This window comes from Anarhichas minor, unplaced genomic scaffold, assembly GCF_050575085.1.
Source record: "Anarhichas minor isolate MPS153535 unplaced genomic scaffold, ASM5057508v1 ptg000006l, whole genome shotgun sequence".
Lineage (NCBI taxonomy): Eukaryota > Metazoa > Chordata > Actinopteri > Perciformes > Anarhichadidae > Anarhichas > Anarhichas minor.
In genome coordinates this window covers 3728382-3750499 of record NW_027466452.1, presented here as the reverse complement: position 1 = coordinate 3750499, position 22118 = coordinate 3728382, and the positions used below count along the sequence as shown (strand labels likewise).

At 40.9% G+C, this 22118-nt stretch overlaps 1 protein-coding gene and 1 pseudogene across 1 annotated transcript; both read left to right on the top strand.

Annotated features, from left to right (window-relative positions):
* Positions 1-4251: 4251 nt before the first annotated feature.
* On the top strand, positions 4252-8590 carry LOC142933936 (stonustoxin subunit beta-like). The gene is made up of 4 exons (XM_076078255.1): positions 4252-4362; positions 4487-4595; positions 6457-7914; positions 8025-8590. Exons 2-4 carry the CDS (start codon positions 4505-4507, stop codon positions 8588-8590), a joined length of 2115 nt encoding a protein of 704 aa, XP_075934370.1. The 5' UTR covers positions 4252-4362; positions 4487-4504.
* A 1294-nt stretch (positions 8591-9884) lies between these two features.
* Positions 9885-21494, top strand: LOC142934114 (uncharacterized; annotated as a pseudogene).
* Positions 21495-22118: the final 624 nt, after the last annotated feature.

Genomic DNA, 22118 nt, shown 5'->3' with positions numbered 1-22118 from the left:
TCTGCACAGCGAGACCTCACAGACACGCCCACCAAATGCTGATTTACAACTGTTAGTGGACGGTTTGGCATCCCGCTTGCCGGACACGGGAGAAGGGTTGGTTGGGTTTGCTGTAGTCTCATCATATGACACTCTGTGCAGCGGTAAATTGCCAGCACAATTTTCTGCTCAAGCTGCAGATCCTGTGGCTCTTACGGAAGTCGGTCGACTTGCTAGAAGCCATATTGCTCCCTAAAAATGTCTGTGTTATGAAATGTGATGCTCACACTGACGCTTCTGATCCCATTTCAACAGGAAATGCTGCAGCTGATGCTGCGACTCAGCAAGCAGATTTTTCAGGCTATTCTTTAGCTCACGAGACTTATGCTAGGTGTGCCTACAGAAATATCCCTCACTGATGATGTTCAAGTATTGCAGAGAGAAAGTGTTGGGCCTCATCTGGTGCAATTAAAAAATTATGAATGGATAATGGATTATTATTATTATTATTAAAATGTATTATGAGCCCAGACAACTGCCACATGAATTATTCTATTGTTAAGCTAAATTAGCCCACAGCAGAGATAACTTGGCAAAAGGGGGAATATGTAATATATTGTAAAGGTAGATCCACATGTTGTATAGTTTTTACAGTTAAAAAATAAATTTAATCTTATACTTTTACTTAAAATGTCCCATGCAGGTTATAATCCCTTTCTTTAACTGGTCATAACAATCTTGATGTATCATCAAAGCAAATAATAACAGCACTTAAATACAGTTAGTATAAATATTTTGAACATTTTATCTCTTTTACACAAAATCAAATTCTTGTGAAAACATGATGATGTGATGAGCTGGCCCTCAATATTGGATCACTGTATTTAAATTAGCTAACTGACATTAGGGAATGTAAGAGAACTGCAACAATAAATATTATTTATATTTTATTTGGTTATAATTTTAGAAAACACAACACGATGCGTTATTCACTGAAACAGTTGGCTGGATACAGCAAAGTATATCACTGTAGTGATTTGTCAGAGAATAACTAAGTAACATTCATCTGAACACCTCAGGATGTTAAAACTAGATGTTAAGTAACGGCGATGGAAGGCAGATCTCCAGCACCATGGCACACATTCCGCAGTCCGGGATGGCCTAAGAGGTTCAATGTGTTTTCTGCTCTTCTGTGCAAGAATACTTGTGTTTCCTAATAATTGATGGATGAGAGACCATGCTAACTAAAGAACATACATTGTATGAATATGCTAAGTTCACAGTCCAGCAGCACAACAACTACTTATATGTGATGTGCTTAAAACATGACCACAGTCCATGCTTGTACCGATAACACACATCAGAAGAGTGATCCAAAACATTTTACACATCACACTATTCCACTGTTACAGTGGAATAACAATTACTTGATAATTTTCCATTATGTAATAGTTCCTGTTTGGCGAGGTGTGTGTGCTGTGTTAAAGTCAGTGAGTTTATGTGTGTGTGTATTTGTGCCGAACGTCTTTACTTGTTTGTGGCTGAAAAGCAACGATCTGCTAATGCAGTCCTGACATGACAGCAAGGTGAGCACCATTAGCTCATAGCTTATTTCAGCACATAACTTAAATCGACCGTCAGATACATTCCACCCTGTTACAGGGGATTGTCAGCTGCTGCTTATGCTTATGAAAAGGCCTCTACGATTACTATGGGGATTGCCTTGACATTGCACAGCCACTGTCTTCACGACGACTTGCTCAATGTGCCAAATTTTGTTATAACAAATGCACAGCGCTCGTGCTACAATGTCATACTTTCTGCACCTGAATTGACTATTGCGCGGTGTCACACAGTTAACCTGCTGAGCGTCTTGCCCTCCCACATGAGGGTGTTTCGCACGACTGCATCGCTGTCTTCAACAATTTTCTGAATGCCAGAGCTGACTTGGCGGCTGAACTGCTGCCAAGCCCACAGGTATCCATTTTGGCGGATGGCATTTGAGACCTTTTTGTCATTGAACCTTTGTATGCTCCTATCTGCACAGGCTGCTGAACTGAAGGCGTTATCTGCTGCATGCCTGATTGGGATCGGGCAAGGCATCCAACATCTACAACGACCCTCAATTTGGCGCCAGAGAGGAGTTTTACGTGCAGATAGTAAACCAGTCAGTCATAGTCTGCTCAATACAGAGCTGACTTGGCGGCTGAACTGCTGCCAAGCCCACAGGTATCCATGTTTGTGGATGGCTTTTGAGACCTTTTTATTATTGAACCTTTGTATGCTCCTCTATCTGCACAGGCTGCAAACAAAGAACAGTTAAATATGTGCAATTCCAGGTCAGCATGACACTCTGTCAACTTCTCATGGCTGAAATTATATGAAACATGTGGACTCAAACTAAAGCGGTGTACAATGTACTGTATTTATTGCAATTTATTTACATTCACAATAATTATGAAATCCAGAATGTTCACTACTGTGGAAAGATCGTAGAAAAGTATGAAAGCATAAAAGTATAACTATTATAACCTGTAACCCTTTTCCTTTCAAAGTATAACCATCACAACATATAGCTTGTTTACACTTTTTATAACCATCATAATATAACTTGTTTTATTTTATGATAGATGTGATTTAACATATAAACTTTTCAGAGTTAGACACTTTGTGTAACATAGTCACTTGAGCCTTATACAGTGCTTCTGGTTCTAACAGGATCAAACCAGTTACATTCTGTGTCAGCTCTAAGAAAGAGGAGGATTCATGTGTGAGTGACACATGAAATGAAGGAGGTGCCAGCCATAGATCAGCAGCTAAAGCAGCAGAACAACTGTGAGATTTGGGCTTCTCCTCCAACTAGAGAATGGGATAGACTTCTTACCCACTCTAAAGGGAACAGAAGACCCTTTAGGGGTCTTACCCCCTCAGAGATGGCTAAAATAAGACCCTTTTTCTGTCTTACCCAGTTATGAGGACAGAAGACCCTTTTGCTATCAGAGGACAGCATAAAAAGGAGAGATAGACCCCCCCCAAAAAAAGTAGGAATGTCAGAGAGCCTGCAGTGACAGGAGAACAGCAGAGAGAAGAAAAAAAGGGGGGGGGGGGGGGGCTTCTCCCCCAACTAGCGGACTATACCTCATAGCAAAATCAGTGAAAGCTGATAAAGAGGAGAACTTATTAAAATAGGAGTGTTAAAATTAGTTCATGTAGCCACTGTAACTGTTTCATTGAATTGAAATTGTTTAATGTGATTGTTGTGTGTAAAACTTAAATAAAAACACTGCCTTACATGTTGTAAGTGTCTGAAGCAAAACAAAGTATTCTGGTTCTTTAAAACAATGTAACCCTCTTCCCCTGTCCGTTAACGGTGCGATAAGATGTGACGACTGAAACATGCAGAGGAGCTTAAGGTAAGTTCCCTGGGTGAAGACTTGGCAGTGTTAGTCATAAAATGGTGAGAATGTTCACAATAGTAAAGTATAGACGATGTACATAACTATTACATACAGGGTGTTAGGGTTACATCCCATTGAGAGCGCCTAGGGCATTAGCCGTAGAAGACTTTCAAAAAGACAATTAATTCCGAAATCCTAATGATTTAGCTACGGGGTGAGATAAAAGGCCGAAGGTATTGTTCCAACACCTCCAAGAGGAACGTATATATCCTCGCAGGTGGGACAGCCGACGGAGTAACCATCGTGTTAGGTGCGAAAGACTTCCCCGCCTAGAAACGGGGCAGGAGCCGCTCACGCTACACTACTTATGACTTTAAGCTGCAGTTGTTACTTTTTCAATAGAATAGCAGAATACTTTCCACAGAGGTGAAGACACACCTCCATGAATAGAAAGATCTTATTATGAACAGGGAATGTCTGTGGAACAAATACTTGATAATTTCCCAGTATGTAATAGTTCCTGTTTGGTGAGGCGTGTGTGTGTGTGTGTTAAAGTCAGTCACAATAGTACATTTAAATAAATTGCAATAAATACAGTATATTGTACACCGCTTTAGTTTGAGTCCACATGTTTCATTTAATTTCAGCCATGAGAACAAGTTGACAAAGTGTCATGCTGACCTGGAATTGCACATATTTAACTGTTCTTTGTTTCTGTTGCCTGTCTCATTATTTCTCTGTTCTCTACAGAACAAAGTGTTAATCTGTCAGTAGGTTTCAAAATGCTGCAGTGGGTGGAGCCAGGCTCAGACCTGGGGGTGGTCAAGTCTGGAGGCGTGTCATGGGAGGAGTCAACAGCAGAGACTGACAGGATATAAGTAATCTGACAACATCACAGATCATCACACTGGAAGCTCCAGTTGGACGTCAAGAAGACTCTCACGCAACTGAGCTGATCTACACAACTTCACCAGGTGAGGACAGACTGGGTGCACAGAGACAGAAACTGATGTACATTTAGAGTTTAACTGAACTCCGTCTTTTTTTGTCTCTCAACTCTCAACATATTAACAGTGTAAATGAAGTTCCTAAAGCTGTGTGGTCACTTTTCTCATCAGGTTGGAGAAATGGCCTCAGATCTCAAGGAGGTTGCTGCCCTGGGTCGACCTTTCACCCTAGGAATGCTCTATGATGCTCGGAAAGATGTACTGATGCCAGGTAAGTCTTAGATTACATTATTACAAAAATATTTCTCAACATATCTGCCTTTCACAGCTTTGCTTAAAGGGACTTTGAAATCATTTCACTATTGAGTCCTCGCCTTTTTAACATCCATACACACCATTAAAATAATAAGCAAATGGTTTTTAATTCCATAATGTAGTTGTGAACATTCATTCGTTATCAATTTTAGGGAAGCATGCTGTATTAGTAGCTGATATATTATCCTGTGATAAATAAGACGATTGAATTGTCGTTATTCTTGTAAAAGTTTTCTTACTTGCTCTTTTGGAATCAAACAGCTAGTTAGCTAGCTTTGATTATGGACCGCAACGCGGGCCGTCAGAGTGTTAACGGCATATTTGTGTTATGCACACAACTGCTCTGTAACGATGAGTATTAATGTGATATCTCATTAGAAAGCTACGGTTCTTGTAATTCGATTTATGCAAACCATTTCAAGATACAATAACAGCAGGTACAGTTAACGTCTCTGTCAAACAAGCACTCCAAAAATAGCCGATAAAATATCGCCGTGACTCTCCGATTATGATCCATAACGTGCCCCTTGTGCATGCTAGTCCAGCAAAAACGGTCTTGCTAGGTGGCTAAGGGTCCACTCGATCGAATCCAGTAAAAGATTTAGTCCAAAACACATTAGTACGTCCATAAAGACCCACGGGGGGCTGTTGCATCATTTCAAATTAGCCAGCAGATATGATAACTCGTGATCATATTTCGGGCATAATTTCACTTTCCATATAAACAGAGCGAGATTTTCACCGCAAAATGGAGGCTGCATTCCGCCGGTTAGATTGACACCTCATTTGACCCAATAGGAGCTGGTCTGGTCACAGTCTGGAACAGCCAACGAGAGTCTGCTTTGAAAGACAATGCCCGCCTCTCTTCTTTGGGTAAAGCTTGAGCCAATCGCAACAGATCCTGTTCAAACTCAGGCTCCATATAGCCAATGAAATTATGAAGCCAAGGATATGCAGATTTATCAGATGGCCCTCTGGGAAAGTTTTCAAAACTGAAATTGAAACCGTGACTGAGGTACCTAAAACAGATTATCAAGACCAAAGTCTGGTTCATGAGAATTTTCAAGAATCTGTGAAAGTTGACAATGGTTAAATATGATACAGTTAACCATACATCAACATAAATAAACTATAGTTCAAATTTCGGACTCGTAGTATGACGTGATGACGCGAGCCTCCAAATGTGTTTTTACGTGGCTGCATTCTTAGTAAACCACTGTCGTATTGTTATCAAATTATGACTTCTACCAGGTGTCATGACAGCATGCTGTCATAGCACTGTCTTTTCAAGCCTGTAAGTCTCAGCCATAGATAACTGCTGCCATCTGTTGGCCAAAACAAGTCCATGTGGAAATAAAATGCTTCTTTTTCAGTGTGGTGAAAACTCCACAGCTCAATGCTAGTAGCACTTACAGTGATTCTGACTGATTGTGAAGAAACTTCAGAGTGTTACCGTTCAATAGAGACTAAAACCATACATGTACTCCCAATGGTTCAATAAGAGCTGTCAGTTTACTTTGGGTACGCGGTAGATAGGCGTTTTAGGCAAATTTTACAGGAGTGAGAAGAGGATTTATCTTATGATTAATTAACAAACTATATAAAAACTTGTCAAACTTTAATACGAGTAAACGCAATCACAACTTACTTGGTTTTGAGACTTTGAGAAAAAACAAAACGAATATTGGACTTCCTCCTCTTTTCCCCTCTGCCTCTTAACCATGCTTCTTCTTCTTTCTTTCAAGTTTTTGAAATTTATTAAACAAAATTAATTTCACGAAATGATCCTCCTGCTTTATGTTTTCCAATTTCTAAAGGTTTGACATTGTGGGATGATAAAACTCTACAAGAGAAGATAACTGGAATTGTCAAACCCAGCAGTAATTTTAAAATGACTGAATCTGACTCCATTGAATCCAAGTCTTCTCTGCTGGATGTTGAAGCTTCTCTGAAGGCCAGTTTCCTCAGTGGACTGATTGAAGTTGAAGGATCTGCCAAGTATCTGAATGATCAGAAGAAATTCAAGAATCAGAGCAGAGTGACGTGTCAGTACAAATCTACCACCCACTTCAAACAGTTGTCAATGATTGACCTGCTAACATTAGACGCCCACCAAATGGATGTTATTAAGAAGAGCTCGGCAACACATGTAGTCACAGGCGTCGTTTATGGGGCAAACTCTTTTTTTGTGTTTGACAGTGAGAAGTTAGACACCAGCAGCGTTCAAGACATCCAGGGCAACATGAGAGCTGTGATAAACAAGATCCCCTCATTTAGTCTTGAGGCGCAAGCTGGCATCAAGCTGTCTGATGAAGAAAAAGCCCTGACTAATAAATGCTCCTGCAAATTCTTTGGAGACTTCATCCTTGAAAGCATCCCTGTAACATTTGAAGAGGCAGTGAAGACCTGTGGACAACTTCCACAGCTACTGGGAGAAAAAGGAGAGAATGCTGTCCCAATGAAGATCTGGCTGATGCCACTGAAGAATTTCTTTCCTGAAGCTGATGAGCTGAAGAGTGAGATCAGCGTTGGACTGGTGGGGAAGATGCAGGATGCTCTTGAAGATTTGAGGGAAATACGAATGAGATGCAACGATTCTCTGGAAGACGGAGTGGTAGAGAACTTTCCATGTATTCATGAAGAGTTCAAAACTTTCCAAAAATTGTGTCACCACTATGCATCTGACCTCCAGCAGACCATGGCGAAGAAACTCCCCTCCATCCGTGAAGGTAAAGAAGATGAGAGCTCATTAAAAGAATTCTTTGACGACAGAGACAAGTCACCATTCAGTCAAGAGAAACTAAGCAAGTGGCTGGATGACAAAGAGAGAGAAATCAACGTCATCAGATCCTGTGTAGATACCATGGAGGAAGCAAAGATCGTCCGAAATCAGTCCGAGCTGGACAGAGAGGTTCTTGATGGAGATGTAGATGATGCTCTGTGCTTTGTTTTCACCTCCATGATAAGGGGTGATACCGACCTTGATGTGATGGCCACCTACTTGGACTCCACTGAAATAAGGAATACTTATGAAGACCCGTGGTTCTCCTCAGATGAAGTTTTTACCACAATGAGAGAAAAAGCCAACGCTTTCCATGACCTTGCCAGAGCACAGACAAACAACAAGCGGGTCAAGTTCCTAATCACAGGCACTCCAAATGAGAAATACAAAGGAGCAACCATCTACCATTACAAGAAGGGCATTCTGGTCAGTGAAGACTTTTCAAAACCTGAGCTTCCTTCAAAGATCACAGACAGAAGAGATCTGACCTTGTGTAAGTTTATTCATGCTTTTGAGTCAAAAATACGCTGTACTAATCAATGTCCTCCAGAAACCTGTTTGACCATCAGAATTAATGAGTCTCTTAATTGGTCTCTCCATCAGATGCCTGTGATCTCACCCTGGACCCAAACACTGCACAGAACTACCTCATTCTGTCTGCTGGAAACAAGAAAGCAAAATATACATCATCATGGCAGTATTATCCTGATCACCCAGAGAGGTTTAAGGAACATCATCAGGTGATGTGCAGAGAGGGGTTATCTGGGTGCCATTACTGGGAGGTAGAGTGGGATCAAGATATAACTCATTTGAAACATGTTTTTGTAGCTGTTGTATACAAGAGAATTGACAGAAAGGGAGGTGGTTCAGACAGTTATCTTTTGGAAGATAACGTATCTTGGGCTTTTGGACAATATTCAGGACGTGGAAAACACACACTGAAGGCATTTCATAATGGTAAGTTGATGGAAACTTATTTTCCCTCTGATGGCTGCCCAACACTTGGGGTGTATCTGGACTGGCATGCTGGCACTCTGTCCTACTACAAAGTCTCCTCTAACACACTGAGCCACCTCTACACCTTTCACACCACATTCACTGAGCCTGTGTACCCTTGCTTCCAAATTCGTTATGCAAACCACTATGTCTACCTGCGTCCAGTTCAATAGGAGCAATGACAATGACTTGTTAGTTCCTTGGTCTGTTAATAGAGAGATGGGTTTACAAGTAAAGTTTAAACTGTAAAGTAACATCCCATGTTAACTTGAACATGTTTCACAAATTCCAAAAATGTATTCAAAGCCCAGAGAGCAGGAAAATACATAAAGACAAACATCTTATAAAGTTACAACATATGTAATTTTCTATTTATCATTTCTTTGTTGATTCGATGCACAGACTCAAACTGGTTTCTGCTTCACAGCTTCACAATCAGTTTCAACTTTCTTTTCAAATCACGTTTTAATCATTTTTATTTCTATTCGTATTCCTGATCATTATTGCTTTGTCAAAACAAATGTGTTGACATGTACTTTCAAAGCTCATGTCAACACTTGCATAACTTGTTTTAATGAATTTATTAAGTTGATTATGTTGGGACATAAGGGTTAGGGTTACACAATGGAAGCTTCTGGGCGTATTGTGGTTTTCACACCTAACTAGCTTATATGAAACATGGCACCTGTGACCTATAGCCAAACAGGAAGTCATATCTTAAGGTGTTGCTTACCTTTTTATGCATATGGTTTATCCTCTTTTAACTTTCCATTGTCTATGATGAGTTACGATCTATTTTTATAATAGTGTGTGAAAGAGTGTTTTATTTTCAGAAATCATTATACTCGTTACATGTATGGGGAGAGTTAACCTACAAAATAAGTGTCAGAAATGATAAGACTATGAAAACTGTTTCGTCCAATGATTTAAGAATGATCTGTTGTCTACCTTATATGAACCCGGAGGTTGCAGAAGCACCAAGGAGAAGTGTGTATATATAGGAGGAGACAACAAAGGATCGAGGCTTCTGGGGGTTCTTGTTCTTTGAGAGACTTGGTTCTTTTTGAGCTTGGTACATCTGAGATTTTGTCTTATTTTTTATTATTCATTTTTTGTAAGCTTTTACCTTACTTTTTGTAAAAACCAAATAAAACTGGTTTGTATTTTGTACATTCCAACCAAAGTCCAGTGTTGCTCATCTCTGGTGGGGTCTTCGTAGTCTCCTAAAGGTAAGAGAGCTCTTCCCCTGAGATTCCTCCTGCCTTTGCTTTTCCCCCACCCCCTCCCCATAACCCATATATAACTAACCATCCCACTTTAAATGCACCCCGTTTTTCCACAGGTCCACCACCAACCAATCCCAGCTTCCTTCCGACCCATCTTCCTCCACCCACCAGCTTTACCTTAGCCACAGCACTACCTCCAGCACGCCCTTTAGTATCCGCCCGACCATCCCCCGTGCCGCACATGCTCAGGCAACCGATTATCGCAGGTAACTACATCGACCTTGCCCAACTCATCCATCCATCCACATGCAATCCCCATATCCCGAGGAAATTAATCACTGCTTTCGGACCCATCGAACTCAAATTCAGGAAAAAAGAGACTCATCATAGACCTCTCTTCCCCCCACGGCTCCACCGTCCCAAGCATCAACAGCCTAATCCCCAGCCCGGACTACTCCATGCAGTACACCACAATAGATCATGCCGCATCCCTCATTCGCCTCGCAGGTCCAGGAGCCTGGTTGGCTAAGGCAGACATCACCAGCACCTTTTAAAGTACTGCTCATCCACCCCGACAACTGGCCCCTTTTCGGTGTCCTCTGGAAAGGTGCTTACTACTTCGCGGAGCGCCTGACCTTTGGGTGCAAGAGCAACCCAAAAATCTTCGATTGCCTATCAGAAGCACTCTGCTGGATCCTGATAAACATTCACAAACTCCCGTACGTCATCCACCTCTTAGATGACTTCCTCACCGTCACGCCACCTTCCTCTCCCCCAGCACTCTGCCTCCACACTAACTTCCGCGTTCCAGGAACTTGGCGTTCCCCTCTCAGCAGAGAAAACCGCAGGTCCCAGTACGTCCCTGGAATTCCTCGGCATCACCCTCGACTCCATCTCACTCCAAGCATCTATACCTACTGAAAAAATCAACCGTATTTCATTACTCATCTCCAACTTCCTCCTGGCCCCCAAATGCACCAAACACTAGCTCCTTTCGCTTTTAGGCCACCTCAACTACGCCATCCACATAATCCCTCAAGGCCGATCCTTCTTGTCACATCTCCTTTCAGTCACCTCCTCCGTTACAAAGCTCCATGACCACGTCACACTCAACAAAGCATGCCAAACGGCGCTAAAATTATGGCACCAGTTCCTATCCTCTTGGAACAGCATCTCCTTTGTCTACGACGAACACATCACCAAGCTGGAAGACATCCAGCTTCACACGGACGCAGCACCCTCCAACGGCTTCGGCGGCGTCTATGTCAACAAGTGGTTCTCAGCCACATGGCCGCCCGAATTCTCCTCCCTTACTCCTTCTTCCGCAATCTCCGAAATGTATCCAATAGTCGTAGCAGCCATTCTTTGGGGGCATGAATCAGACAAAAGCACCCTCATAGACATCATTAATAAAGGACGGTCACATTGTCTAGAAATAATGCTGTTCATGCGGAGACTAACCTTAGTTTCGGCCCAGCACCAGTTCATCATCCGAGCCTCCCACATTCCAGGTCACTACAACTCCATCGCTGATTCACTTTCCCGTTTCCCATTCCAGAAATTCAGACGATTAGCACAATGTGAGTACAGGCGTCCGGCCACCACAGTGCCGCGCACGCCTCTTCTACAGAGAGCTCTCTTTTTTCAGCTGGAGGTCAAATTGAATCCATTGAACATTTCAACTTTGAGTTTTTTACCAGCAAACACCAATCTGCCTCTCTCCTCCTCCGCCAAAGAGCGTGGATTCCGTTGAGGGGACCCCAGACATTCCCTCCTTATCACACAAGCGAGAATCACGCTATACAGAAATAAATCTATGGTGAGATATGAACATCTCCTACCTGATACGTGGCCTCTAGCGTGATTGTCGGTTGGCTGAAGAAGTGGAAGATGCCTCGGCCTCGACTCGAACACACGTTGGGGCGCCAATTATGTTGTGGCAAAATGACGAGAAGAGACGGCGAACTGATGTTGCAACCAGCGGGGAGTCTTTTAATACACACTTGCCAACATATTACAAGTTCAGCATATCGAAACAATCCCAATGTATTACTTTTCACAGATCACTTTTATAGTCAAGATTCACCCCCCTTAAGTTACTTTCCACCAATCAAACCAGTCCGTTGAACCAAAAACGAAGCACATGTGGTCTCTTCATAACCACCATCAGCTCCATTAGCATAACCACCACTCCGCCTGTCCTCGTCTGTGTCAAGATAACCTTTTGGCAGATCACACTCACGATCCATGTCCGGGAAATGTTTTGGTACGAATTGGAGAGATTTATTAAATTTTGTCTGGCGCTCCCTAATCACTTCCTAAGAATGTTGTTATGAACCAGAATGGGTGTTACATAACACGTTATATAAACTCTTTACTTGTGAATCCAAATGTGTTCAGTTCAATCCTAAGTTGTATGATGATTTTCTTCAACAGAAGTAACGATTTGGGCCTGAACGCCATACAGTCCTGGTGTTTGTTGCGCAACATGCCATTGATATTTGGTGATCTAGTCCAGAGAGACGACGAATACTGGCATCTTTTAATGTTGCTTCTGCATATAGTGAATAGTCTTTTCTCCAGTCCTAACGGATGGTATGACAACCTTTCTGAAACACATCATTGTTGAGCATCATCAGCTTTTTAAGCGTCTGTTTCCTGCTAAAAACCTCTTGCCTAAGCATCATTTCATGATGCATTATCCTCGGTGCATAAGGAATATTGGACCAATTCTGCACATGTGGTGTATGCGGTACGAGGCTAAATATCACAAAGACATTGGCTAAAAAGCACCAAAGATATATGGCCTTGTATTGGGAATCTTTCAGCCAATGCAGATTAACTATTGGTCTGGGAAAGATGGTGCAGCTTAGCGAATTGAAAGAAGGGCCTGCGATTGCTGCCAAACTTAATGTTGCAATATCTACTAATGTTCAGTCAGTGAAGTGGGTAAAGCACTGGCACTGAATATCGCCCTGGTTTATTTGTATGTGTTGATAGCTGATGACATGCCAGTATTTTGGAAAATCAGGACTGTTATTGTGAAAGATGAGCAAGTTATACTTACTGGCTCAGGTGTAGAAACCATTTGTTTTGATGAACATTACCATGCATTTAAAATTGTATTCAAGCCATTTCAGGCACTTAAGGTGTTACATGTTCAATTGTTGCTCTACTATAAAGTAGTAGATGTTCAAATGGCATATGGACCAACCGATTCGTCCCTTTTTATAGTTCCGTATTGCCATTTAATGCAACCGTGAAAGTGTTAAGGCATATATTTGAAGATGTATGTTTGCATGTGTGTTTGCACCCTTTTACACTAAATTCTGAATCAAAACGAAACTTGTATTTTGAAAAGAAATGGAAAACTGTTGAACCTGTCTAAAAAGTTCTCAGTGTCAGATTTGAAAGCAGAAGAAACCGATGTACTGGAACTTACCATCAAAAGGCAATTTCTGCCTATGCTTTTTGTATTTTCCTATGTTTTGCGATTTTGAATAAAAGTGTCCTTGCTATTCAACTGTTTTGTCGTTCTTTCAACATCAGCAACATCATTTGACATGAATACTACTACATGGACACAGATTATATCTCCAACTGCAGACATTTTTCACACAAGGTTGAAAATCTGTGAATCTCCTTAAAAATATTATTTGAACACCTGATGGAATAGAAGCTGTGGTAAATCAAAAATTCCAAAATTGAATCTTACTGCACAATTTGGTATTGAAACAAAGATATACAGATATAATACTTTTTATTGTTGCACAATGTAGCACAAATGGGAGTTACAAGATAATGAAAAATGTATATGCTTATTATTTTTATTAATGGATTTAATGGTGTTTATTGTTTTTTCCCCTGCAAACATTTTTAGTTCTGCTGTGTTAACTGTCTTAGCTGGACAATTTTGCCATCAAGATAAACTTTCTATGTTTCTATGGCAACGCCTTTTGTCTACTATTGTTTATAATAGAGCTGCATCATATATCAGAGGTTTACCTGTCCGGAGCGGAGCAGAACGCTAGCGGGCCCTGCCCGCGAAAATCGCGAGATCCTGCGATAATCTGTGTAACAACCACGGATTTATAAAGAGAACAACAAACACATAGAAGTTTACTTTACCTGTCCGCCGTTTAATTGCTGTTGATTTGGTCATATTTCCCTGTTTTTTGAGAATTGTTTAAGCTTAGATATTTAATCTTAAACACCCCCTTCATTGAGGCAGAGGTACTGCGGTTTCTGTCAGATCAGCAAGACTAAATATATTCTACACATAGTATACATGACCTATTCTATGGAAAGAAATGACATATAATACAAGTGTCAACAAATATTACAGTGGTGACAAACAATGACAAAGCAAAAGCCAGGCGCTCAACCCAGTTTGTTATGGATTGCGCGATCTGAGATGAGGCAGATCTCGTCGCTGCCTCACCTCGTGTGTCCTCTCTGTTTGAACAGGACATGCGCAAATTCAGCGATTTTGACTCGAAAAATGCTTAAAATTATTGAAATCATACAGAAATTACATTTATAACACAGATCAGTAGATACATATATATATATTTTTTATTTTATCATTATTTGTTTTTTACTTTTCATGATCCGCACGTCCCTGACAACTATAGCATTGTGTCATACAAGTCAGTGTTTTAGAATGATGAATAAATGAACCTTGCATCTTGAAAATCGATGCATTCTAGTAGCGGGTTTAGGTATACAGTAACTCCTGATGGTTCTAGTGTTAACTTCGCTCGTAGACAGCAAAATGCTTTACTCATGGGACTGGACTTCAGGCCCACCATGTCTGATATACTTCAAGTTAAAAATGAATCATTGAAAAGAAGGAGATTTTGTATAAGGTATAATTACTATCTATACCTATATATAAAGAAAAACTTTGTTCTTTTAAAACAAATGTGTGACACACCTGGGAGCTGCTAAATGCCGTGCATCACCGGAGTTTATGGAGGCAAGTGATAATCATAACTTCACAGTTTCCAAATCACTCCACACACCAGATTTAACATACCGAGATTTGAATGTGAAGACTTCTGTTTAATCTCACATCCCTAAATATAAGATTGCTTTTGTGAAACTGATGTTTCACATTTTGACAGACTGAGAAGTTGTGAAGTCCCAGCTTTCCTGTGGCTCTGTTGCAAAGCAATAAGGGAATGTGTGACATCTTGTGTTAAAGCAGCGGTAATCCTAAATCATATCACCTTAATAGACCTGCTTGCTCAAATGGAAATGATAATATACGCTAAATTGTGGTGTACTAGTAGTAGAATGCAGATTGTTATTGAGAACTGCAACAAAACGGCAACACACATTTGCTTTCTCTGTGTCATTGCTGATGTATTAGCTTGATGTAATGAATTTAATGTTCGTGTGTGCACTTTAAATCCTATCCAACAGCGGGCTCCTGAGCCAACAGGGGACATTTTCTGTTGGTCATGTTTTAAATACACTAAAAATCATGTCTAAAACCCATAGGTGAATATTATTTTATTTTAACCAAGAGGTAACTTCTGGTAAAATACCTTAAAAATATTCTATTTTTGCAAAATTACCAGAAACAGAAGTCCACACTTAGTTGGAGTAGTGCGGTAGTCCACTGTTGGTAATGTAGGAATGTATGTGCGTGTGTGTGTTGAGGAGGAGACTGAATTAAGTAAGCATTCACATCTTTAAATCATATACCTCCTGCTGTTATTTGGGGCAAACGTGTGAGCATAGCCCACAATGCATTGCTTTTTCAAAAACGTTTATGCTGCCTGAAAAAGGACCTCAGGCATGCATAATCAAAATGAATGGTAATACCACATCCTGACTCACTTTTTCAGTCTGGATCTTTAATGTCACTGCTTCTATCAAGTTGGCTGTTTTACTTAAGTTTTGTGAACACAGAATTATTACACTCCCCCTTGGCTTTAATATCACATCTGGCCCATTCCTCCACACTAACTCTCTCAGTAGAATGTGGTCATGGATGTCAAAGTAGCTCTCATAATGTTGAAAACAGTTTAATATACAGCAATTCTACATTTACAACTCCAGTCTCTCACACAGTCAGCTGTACCTTAGTTGATGTTGTATATTTTTATTGCGGAGCACTCAGTCAGACTGTAAATATGTATAGTAGGTTATGGTGAATGTCATGTCAAGTCTTTTATAATCATAAACCAGGCGATACAATAAATAAAGAGCATGAGGCAAAACATTTTAAAATGGTCTGCAAAAAATGCATTAGCAGCACAATTTTTTTCATATCCGTAAGAAAATGTTACATTTTCATGTCATGAAACACAGAAAAAAAAAAATGCAACAGAATATACAGTAATATGCAAATCTCTGGCTCTGGTTGAAGTGTGTTCCCTCAGAGTACATTTAAATGGAGTACTGGGTTTTATCCTGGGTTTCTTATTCAAAATACAGTGTTATGATTAAAAACCTGCACTCCCACAAACAATCCAAAGGCCTATTCATAAAGGATTAGTGGGCTGCTCAATGTAAATCCCAGTAATGTCTAACTTCGTCATGTTCCAGGCATGTACAAGGTGTAACGACGTGCCTCCTAACAGTAATCATGCACAGCAGTGAAAGCCCTTTTTGACTTAGAAAAAAGCACAGCTGGAAACTCACAGGAGTGATCATTAGCGTTATTAATGATGGCTCCTTTTCTGGAGACTCAGCATGTACAACATCCAGGCCTTGGCCGACCTAAGAGGAGTGAAACTATAATTAATATATAATACTAATGCTGTGTGTAAAATGTTTGCCATGGGTGCATTAGTTTTGTGATGCAAGTAGTTGGTTAAGAAACTCAACTGCTAATTCAAAACACACAAACGTTGGCCTTCTGAAAGCCATGTATTGCTTATTTATTTGAACACAATATGTAGCTTAAACATGCTACACACACTCCACAAAAGCTCTGACAGTTGCTCCATCATTCCTCCATATTACCATGTGTTCACACCGGAAAGGTTTCAGCAGAGTTTTTCAAGCGTCTATGCTGGCTGTGTAATGGCTTTCTTTTAACTCATCACTGTAGGTTCAACACAATGATCTCAAAACCTAAAACAGGAAATACAACCCCAAACAAGAGTTACATGCCGTGGTTGTTGGACGAAAAACCTTGTTTGCCCAGCACCGTTACTTTTCAACAACAATCGAACACTGCGTCGTTAAAGTTGGTATTGTGTCTTTATACATGTCAGATATCAGCATGTGTCATATCATAAATGGGGTTTTGTTCATCATTGATTAGAACGGCCACATCTTAGGGAGAACATCATATTACGTTAGCTAGCTAGCTACGCCTGTCTCGTCAACAAACATTTGCAAAAGTTGACATGAAGCTAAATTTGATAAACAGGTACTGTATAGTTTTAATTGAGCGGCAAGGTCTGGGTGAGCTGTAAAGCTCACAGTCGGACCGGCGAGCTGCCTTTTTCCCCCAGGCCTTTCCAGGTCGACCTAGAACCAGCGGTCGTGGGGGCTCATACAGAAAATGAGTGTTTGCTTTTAGCTCTGCAGCGAGCGACACTTCATTAATATATATACAGTATATGTAACGGGTGTGTTAAGGACCCAGAAGCAGTACGACAGACACACTGAATAGTTGGAATCGAAGCTTTATTGTCAACTGAACACACAACAGGTAACAGTCTAGGATATGCACAGATGTAGAATCCCACACGGTGGAACGCCAAACCGTCAACGGAGAAGGCAGAAGGCTGAGTGGTTTACCGGGGCAGAGGCAAGGTGGAGAAGTCCAAACAGGGAGGGTCGGTAATGGGAAATCCGTCGGAGGGTAAACGCTGGAAGGTCTAGCATGAATGCGGAGAACGATATGGCAGTGAGTTTGTGTGAGACTGGGGTCTAAATAGTAGGTGCTGCAGAGTGAGCAGGTGAGGGTGATGAGGTGGGTGTGGCTAGCAGGTGCACTGAATTAGCTGATTAGGTGAGTGAGCGATAGAAGCTATGTCCCAATTCAGGGTCTGCATCCTTCGGAGGCTGCATTCGTAGACCGGTTGCGTCACAGCGCTGCGACTAGGCTGTCCCATTTCGCATGTTTGTTGAAGACTCCTTCGAATGCAGCCGACGAATGCGGCCTTCAGACCCCAGATTCGGAGGACACATCTGATGGATCCTTCGCGGCCACCATATCCCAAGATGCATTGCGTGCCGGTGAAGATTTTATTTGAACCAACATGGCGGCGATTGATGCGAGAGCTGGAGAAGCGGCAGGATTCACTTTTAAATGTAAGTATTGGGTTTCAACTTACTCGAATGTCACCGATACTAATGTTAAAGCAAAATAAGAGATCTTATAACATGACATGTGTGCTAAAGTGATCCATTAAGTTACGTGACGTTCATAGCTTACAAGCTAACTAACGTTAGCCGCTGCGCTATTAGCAGCAGCTCAGCTGCCTGCATCCGACCATAGTTAGCCCTGTAAAGTACCTTTTAATAACTTCACTTTCAAACCTCAGAGGTTGAATAGTATCTTACTGAGTTTGTGATGATTTTACAGATGATTTATACTTTATATCATGTACATAAACGGACCAACGTGAGCTCAGGTAGACAGGTTGTGAACCTGAAATATCACTTTAAGTCCGGTAACGTTACAAACTTTGAGATTAATTACACGAATACACTGAATTTTGCTGATTCTGTTCTTGTTTTGTTACAGAGAGCTAGGAGCTGAGGAGAGAACGATGGACAAACATTCAGCAACCGTAGCTTGAATTAAGCTATTAGTCCATTTGTAATATCTCCATTTGACCATCCTGTACTTAAGGTTACAGTTACATTAGCTCTCATCCTGTACAAAGCCTTCACTAATAAGACAACCAGTAGATCCTTCTGATGTGTTAATGTTGCTGTCACAGAGATGACATTTGTGGCTGTCACCATTTTCTTTTATTTATTTAAATTGAAATAAGACATCCATGTAAATGATTTCTATGTGAATTTGTGTATATTCTGCTGTGTAAAATGTGTCAATCTTCTAAATTTGCATCCCTGTGTGAACATTATTGATAAATGTGGGGGGGAAACTTATTTCAAAAATATAAAGTATATGCACATGTGTTACTGCAAGTTAAACACGTTTGCTGACATTTGTTTTGCTGCTGTTAATATTAACTGTCTTGATTGATTTCTTCTGCCTTAGGATTGCTATATATATACACGTCTATATATATATACACGTCTATATATATATACACGTGTGTGTGTATATATATATATATATGTACATGTAAATATATATGTATGTGTGAATGAAATAAAATAAAGTTATTGATAAATACATTGTTTTAATTGCAAGAACTATAACTGAAAATGTGTTATTTAACATAGTAACTGATTTAATTAACTGATTATTAATTTAGAAAAACAACATGAAAATAAACTATACATTTATTTTTGAATATATGATTAAAAACACTAAACTAAAAACTTCAAAGTATATATGCTGAAAATATTTTAGTTTAATGTATTTATGTGTATATATTTCTAATCCTTCTGAGCAGGGATTATATAGTTGTGTGAAAAAGTGTTTGCTTTTCACTTTTTCACACAGGGCCATGTAGGTTTGGATTTTTTTTTCCCCTTAATAATAAAAACCTTCATTTAAAAACTGCATTTTGTGTTTACTTGTGTTATCTTTGTCTAATATTTAAATTTGTTTGATGATCTGAAACATTTAAGTGTGACAAACATGACACACACACACACTACAAATATATATATATATATATAAATACTAGTGCTGGGCAAGTTAATGCTTTATTATCGCGTTAACGCATTTTTTAAATGTATTATTGTAACAGACTCATGTTTATCATTTTGTATTGGAGATGATATGTCCCGTATGCCGTAGAGAAAAGGCGACTTCCGCTGGAAGGGGGTGGGGGGGTTAGAAATAAACAGAGAAGCCGTGGGCTGAGCGAGAAGTCTCCTGACTCCGCTTATTTCCGTCTTATAAATGCACCTCATACACGTACCCAGGACGCTTGGTCACATTGGTGGCACTGATACTAAGGTTTCAACCCTACAGCAACGATATGGTTAACACCCACTTTTTTTATTTCTTGATTTATGTGAAAAGAGCGCAAATCGATACATTTTGTTTTGTTGAGGCACTACAGGAAGATCAATAAGGGTTGTGTGCACATTATACATTAGTACACTACAGACACAGTCATGCTGTAAGCAAAAGTTTTGTTCCCCGCAGTCCTCAAGTCTTCAGGTCAAAGTGCAGGAGGAAGTATCACCAGCCGGGAGGGGTGTCATCAAGGAAGGATAAATCGTTTTTTTTATTCATTTAATTATTCATTTATCTGCCAAACACCATCCTCTGTGTCCAAAACAATACAAGCGCTCAGTCCAAGGACACGAAACGTGGTCAGAAAGGACCCAGTATACAAAGAACACAGAGCAGGGTGAGTTGTGCAAAATAAGCAGTGTGTGTGTGTGTGTGTGTGTGTGTGTGTGTGGCTGGACGTGGGTGTTGACAGTACTGCAGTCCTGGGAAATTCAATCTGCCAAAGTTGATAAAGTTAAAGAGCGAGTTAAAGTTGATAAAGAGTGAGAAAGTCTGCTGAAAAAAAAACCTCAGGAACGCTGAATTAATGTTGAATGAATTCTGAATGTGCTAAATGTTTCATGGCCCGCCAATACGAATCATTCATTTTACAGCACACGGCCGTGCACTCCGCCTCGCCAAAGCTGCGCAGGAATTGGTAGTCAGATGGTGCCGTTGTGTCTGTCCTAGCCATCGGCAGCAATACAGGGGAGTCAGGGTTACACCGCACCTTCACAGGTCTGCGTAGATCAAGCAAAGCCCCCCTCGAGCATTTTTACAAAAACATTAAACTTTTTACCCATTCTGATCATGAGCTGGCCGGGATGTTACCCAGGCAACATGTCACAGGGGTCGTGCATTCATAAGGGTTAGTGCTGCCACTGATACATGACAGCTGAAATCAATACTATAGAGTTCTGCAACCAGACCCGAACCCAGTGGATCCCTACAAAGCATGTTGTAGGTGGGTTTCGGACCACATCAGGTTCAGGTTTTTTATATTCAAAATTAGATTCACAATGGGGTGTTTACATAAAGCAGTCATTTTGACAAGACACAGCTTTAATAGATCAAATTAACTATGGTCTCATTTTATTTAGTTTGTCACAGTCCTTCCAGTGAGCCAGCATGCACAGTACCAGGGGCCCTGACTCACCTAAATGGAGCAGGGTCATAATAATGAATAATATTAATTATTACACACACACATTACTTTGCCAGTCAGTTTCAGCCAGGTCTGGTGCAGACACGGGCCAGGTTTAGTTTTAGAATGCTACACACGTCTTCATATTGTCATGACATCATTGTTATCTTTGGCCTAACATGGGCCCTGTTCAGACCTGGATCCTGGGTGATCGGACCATAAGTAGACAGCTCTACAGGTGTGTTCACTATTATAATTATTGAAGATGTTAGCCATTCTTTTATCTGCTACTTTTTAAAGTTTTGGTGTATTTATTACCACGCTTCAGCCTCTCCTCTGCCCTCTGGGTCAGGGCTGAGGTCCTCAAACTACATGCACACACACACACACACACACACAGAGCTAAGTCAGCAAACAGCAGAGCAGTGAGGCTGCTGTGGAGACGGGGAACCAGGTGAAGTGAAGGTAACTACACGGTTACTGTAAGTGTGATTGTTAGGTGTGCTGCTGTGTTTGTGCTCTCCCTCTGCCCACCCTCAGTGTGCTCTCGGGTGCCGCCCTCTCCCGGGATGCCAGCTGCAGCGGGTGATTGAACGCGGCTGTGCTCATCCACTGATTAGCGGTGGTTAAAAGGAGATCCACACGGACTGCCCTGGCTCTCCCCCGCTGCCAGTGTTTCAAGTGGCAGCCCACAAGCTGCGTATTTTTGTGTCACGGCGTTCCTTGTTATTAAATCCTTTTTTGTTAAGTCATCGGTTGCCCATGTCTCTCTTTCTCCGGGTATTTTACGTTGTTACTCCCCTCATCCCTTAGACACTAAAAGGGGAACGTAACAGTGATGAAACCCTTTGCGAGTAAAAAGCCAATATACTTTTAAATAAATCAGTTCCACATGATGTCAAAGTGTTTTCAAGCTGCCGTCCCTCACCCACAGCCGCTGTTTACTAATAGCAAACTGTTACAATTTGTATACAATTTGTATACTTTTTTTAAAAATATACTAAAAGTATTTATGAAGCTTAGCGGAAGTTCAGTCAGAAAGACGCTCTTTACATTCATAATCTCAGTGTCTCTCTCCCTGTGACATTGTTGCTGTTTAAAAGGTGTTCTCATCTCTGCTGCTGTCAGTTGTCATTCCAGCACAATCAGATGCGACCCTCCTCCACCCCAGTCACCTCCAGTCAGCATCACAGTCATCCTCGTCATGCATCATCGGA

Bases quoted from the DNA above. Each gene is read 5' to 3' on its own strand.
- LOC142933936 (XM_076078255.1), top strand. From the start codon at position 4,505: ATGGCCTCAGATCTCAAGGAGGTTGCTGCCCTGGGTCGACCTTTCACC. The intron at 4,596-6,456 runs GTAAGTCTTAGA...CAATTTCTAAAG, and splicing joins GAAAGATGTACTGATGCCAG to GTTTGACATTGTGGGATGAT. The intron at 7,915-8,024 runs GTAAGTTTATTC...TCTCTCCATCAG, and splicing joins CAGAAGAGATCTGACCTTGT to ATGCCTGTGATCTCACCCTG.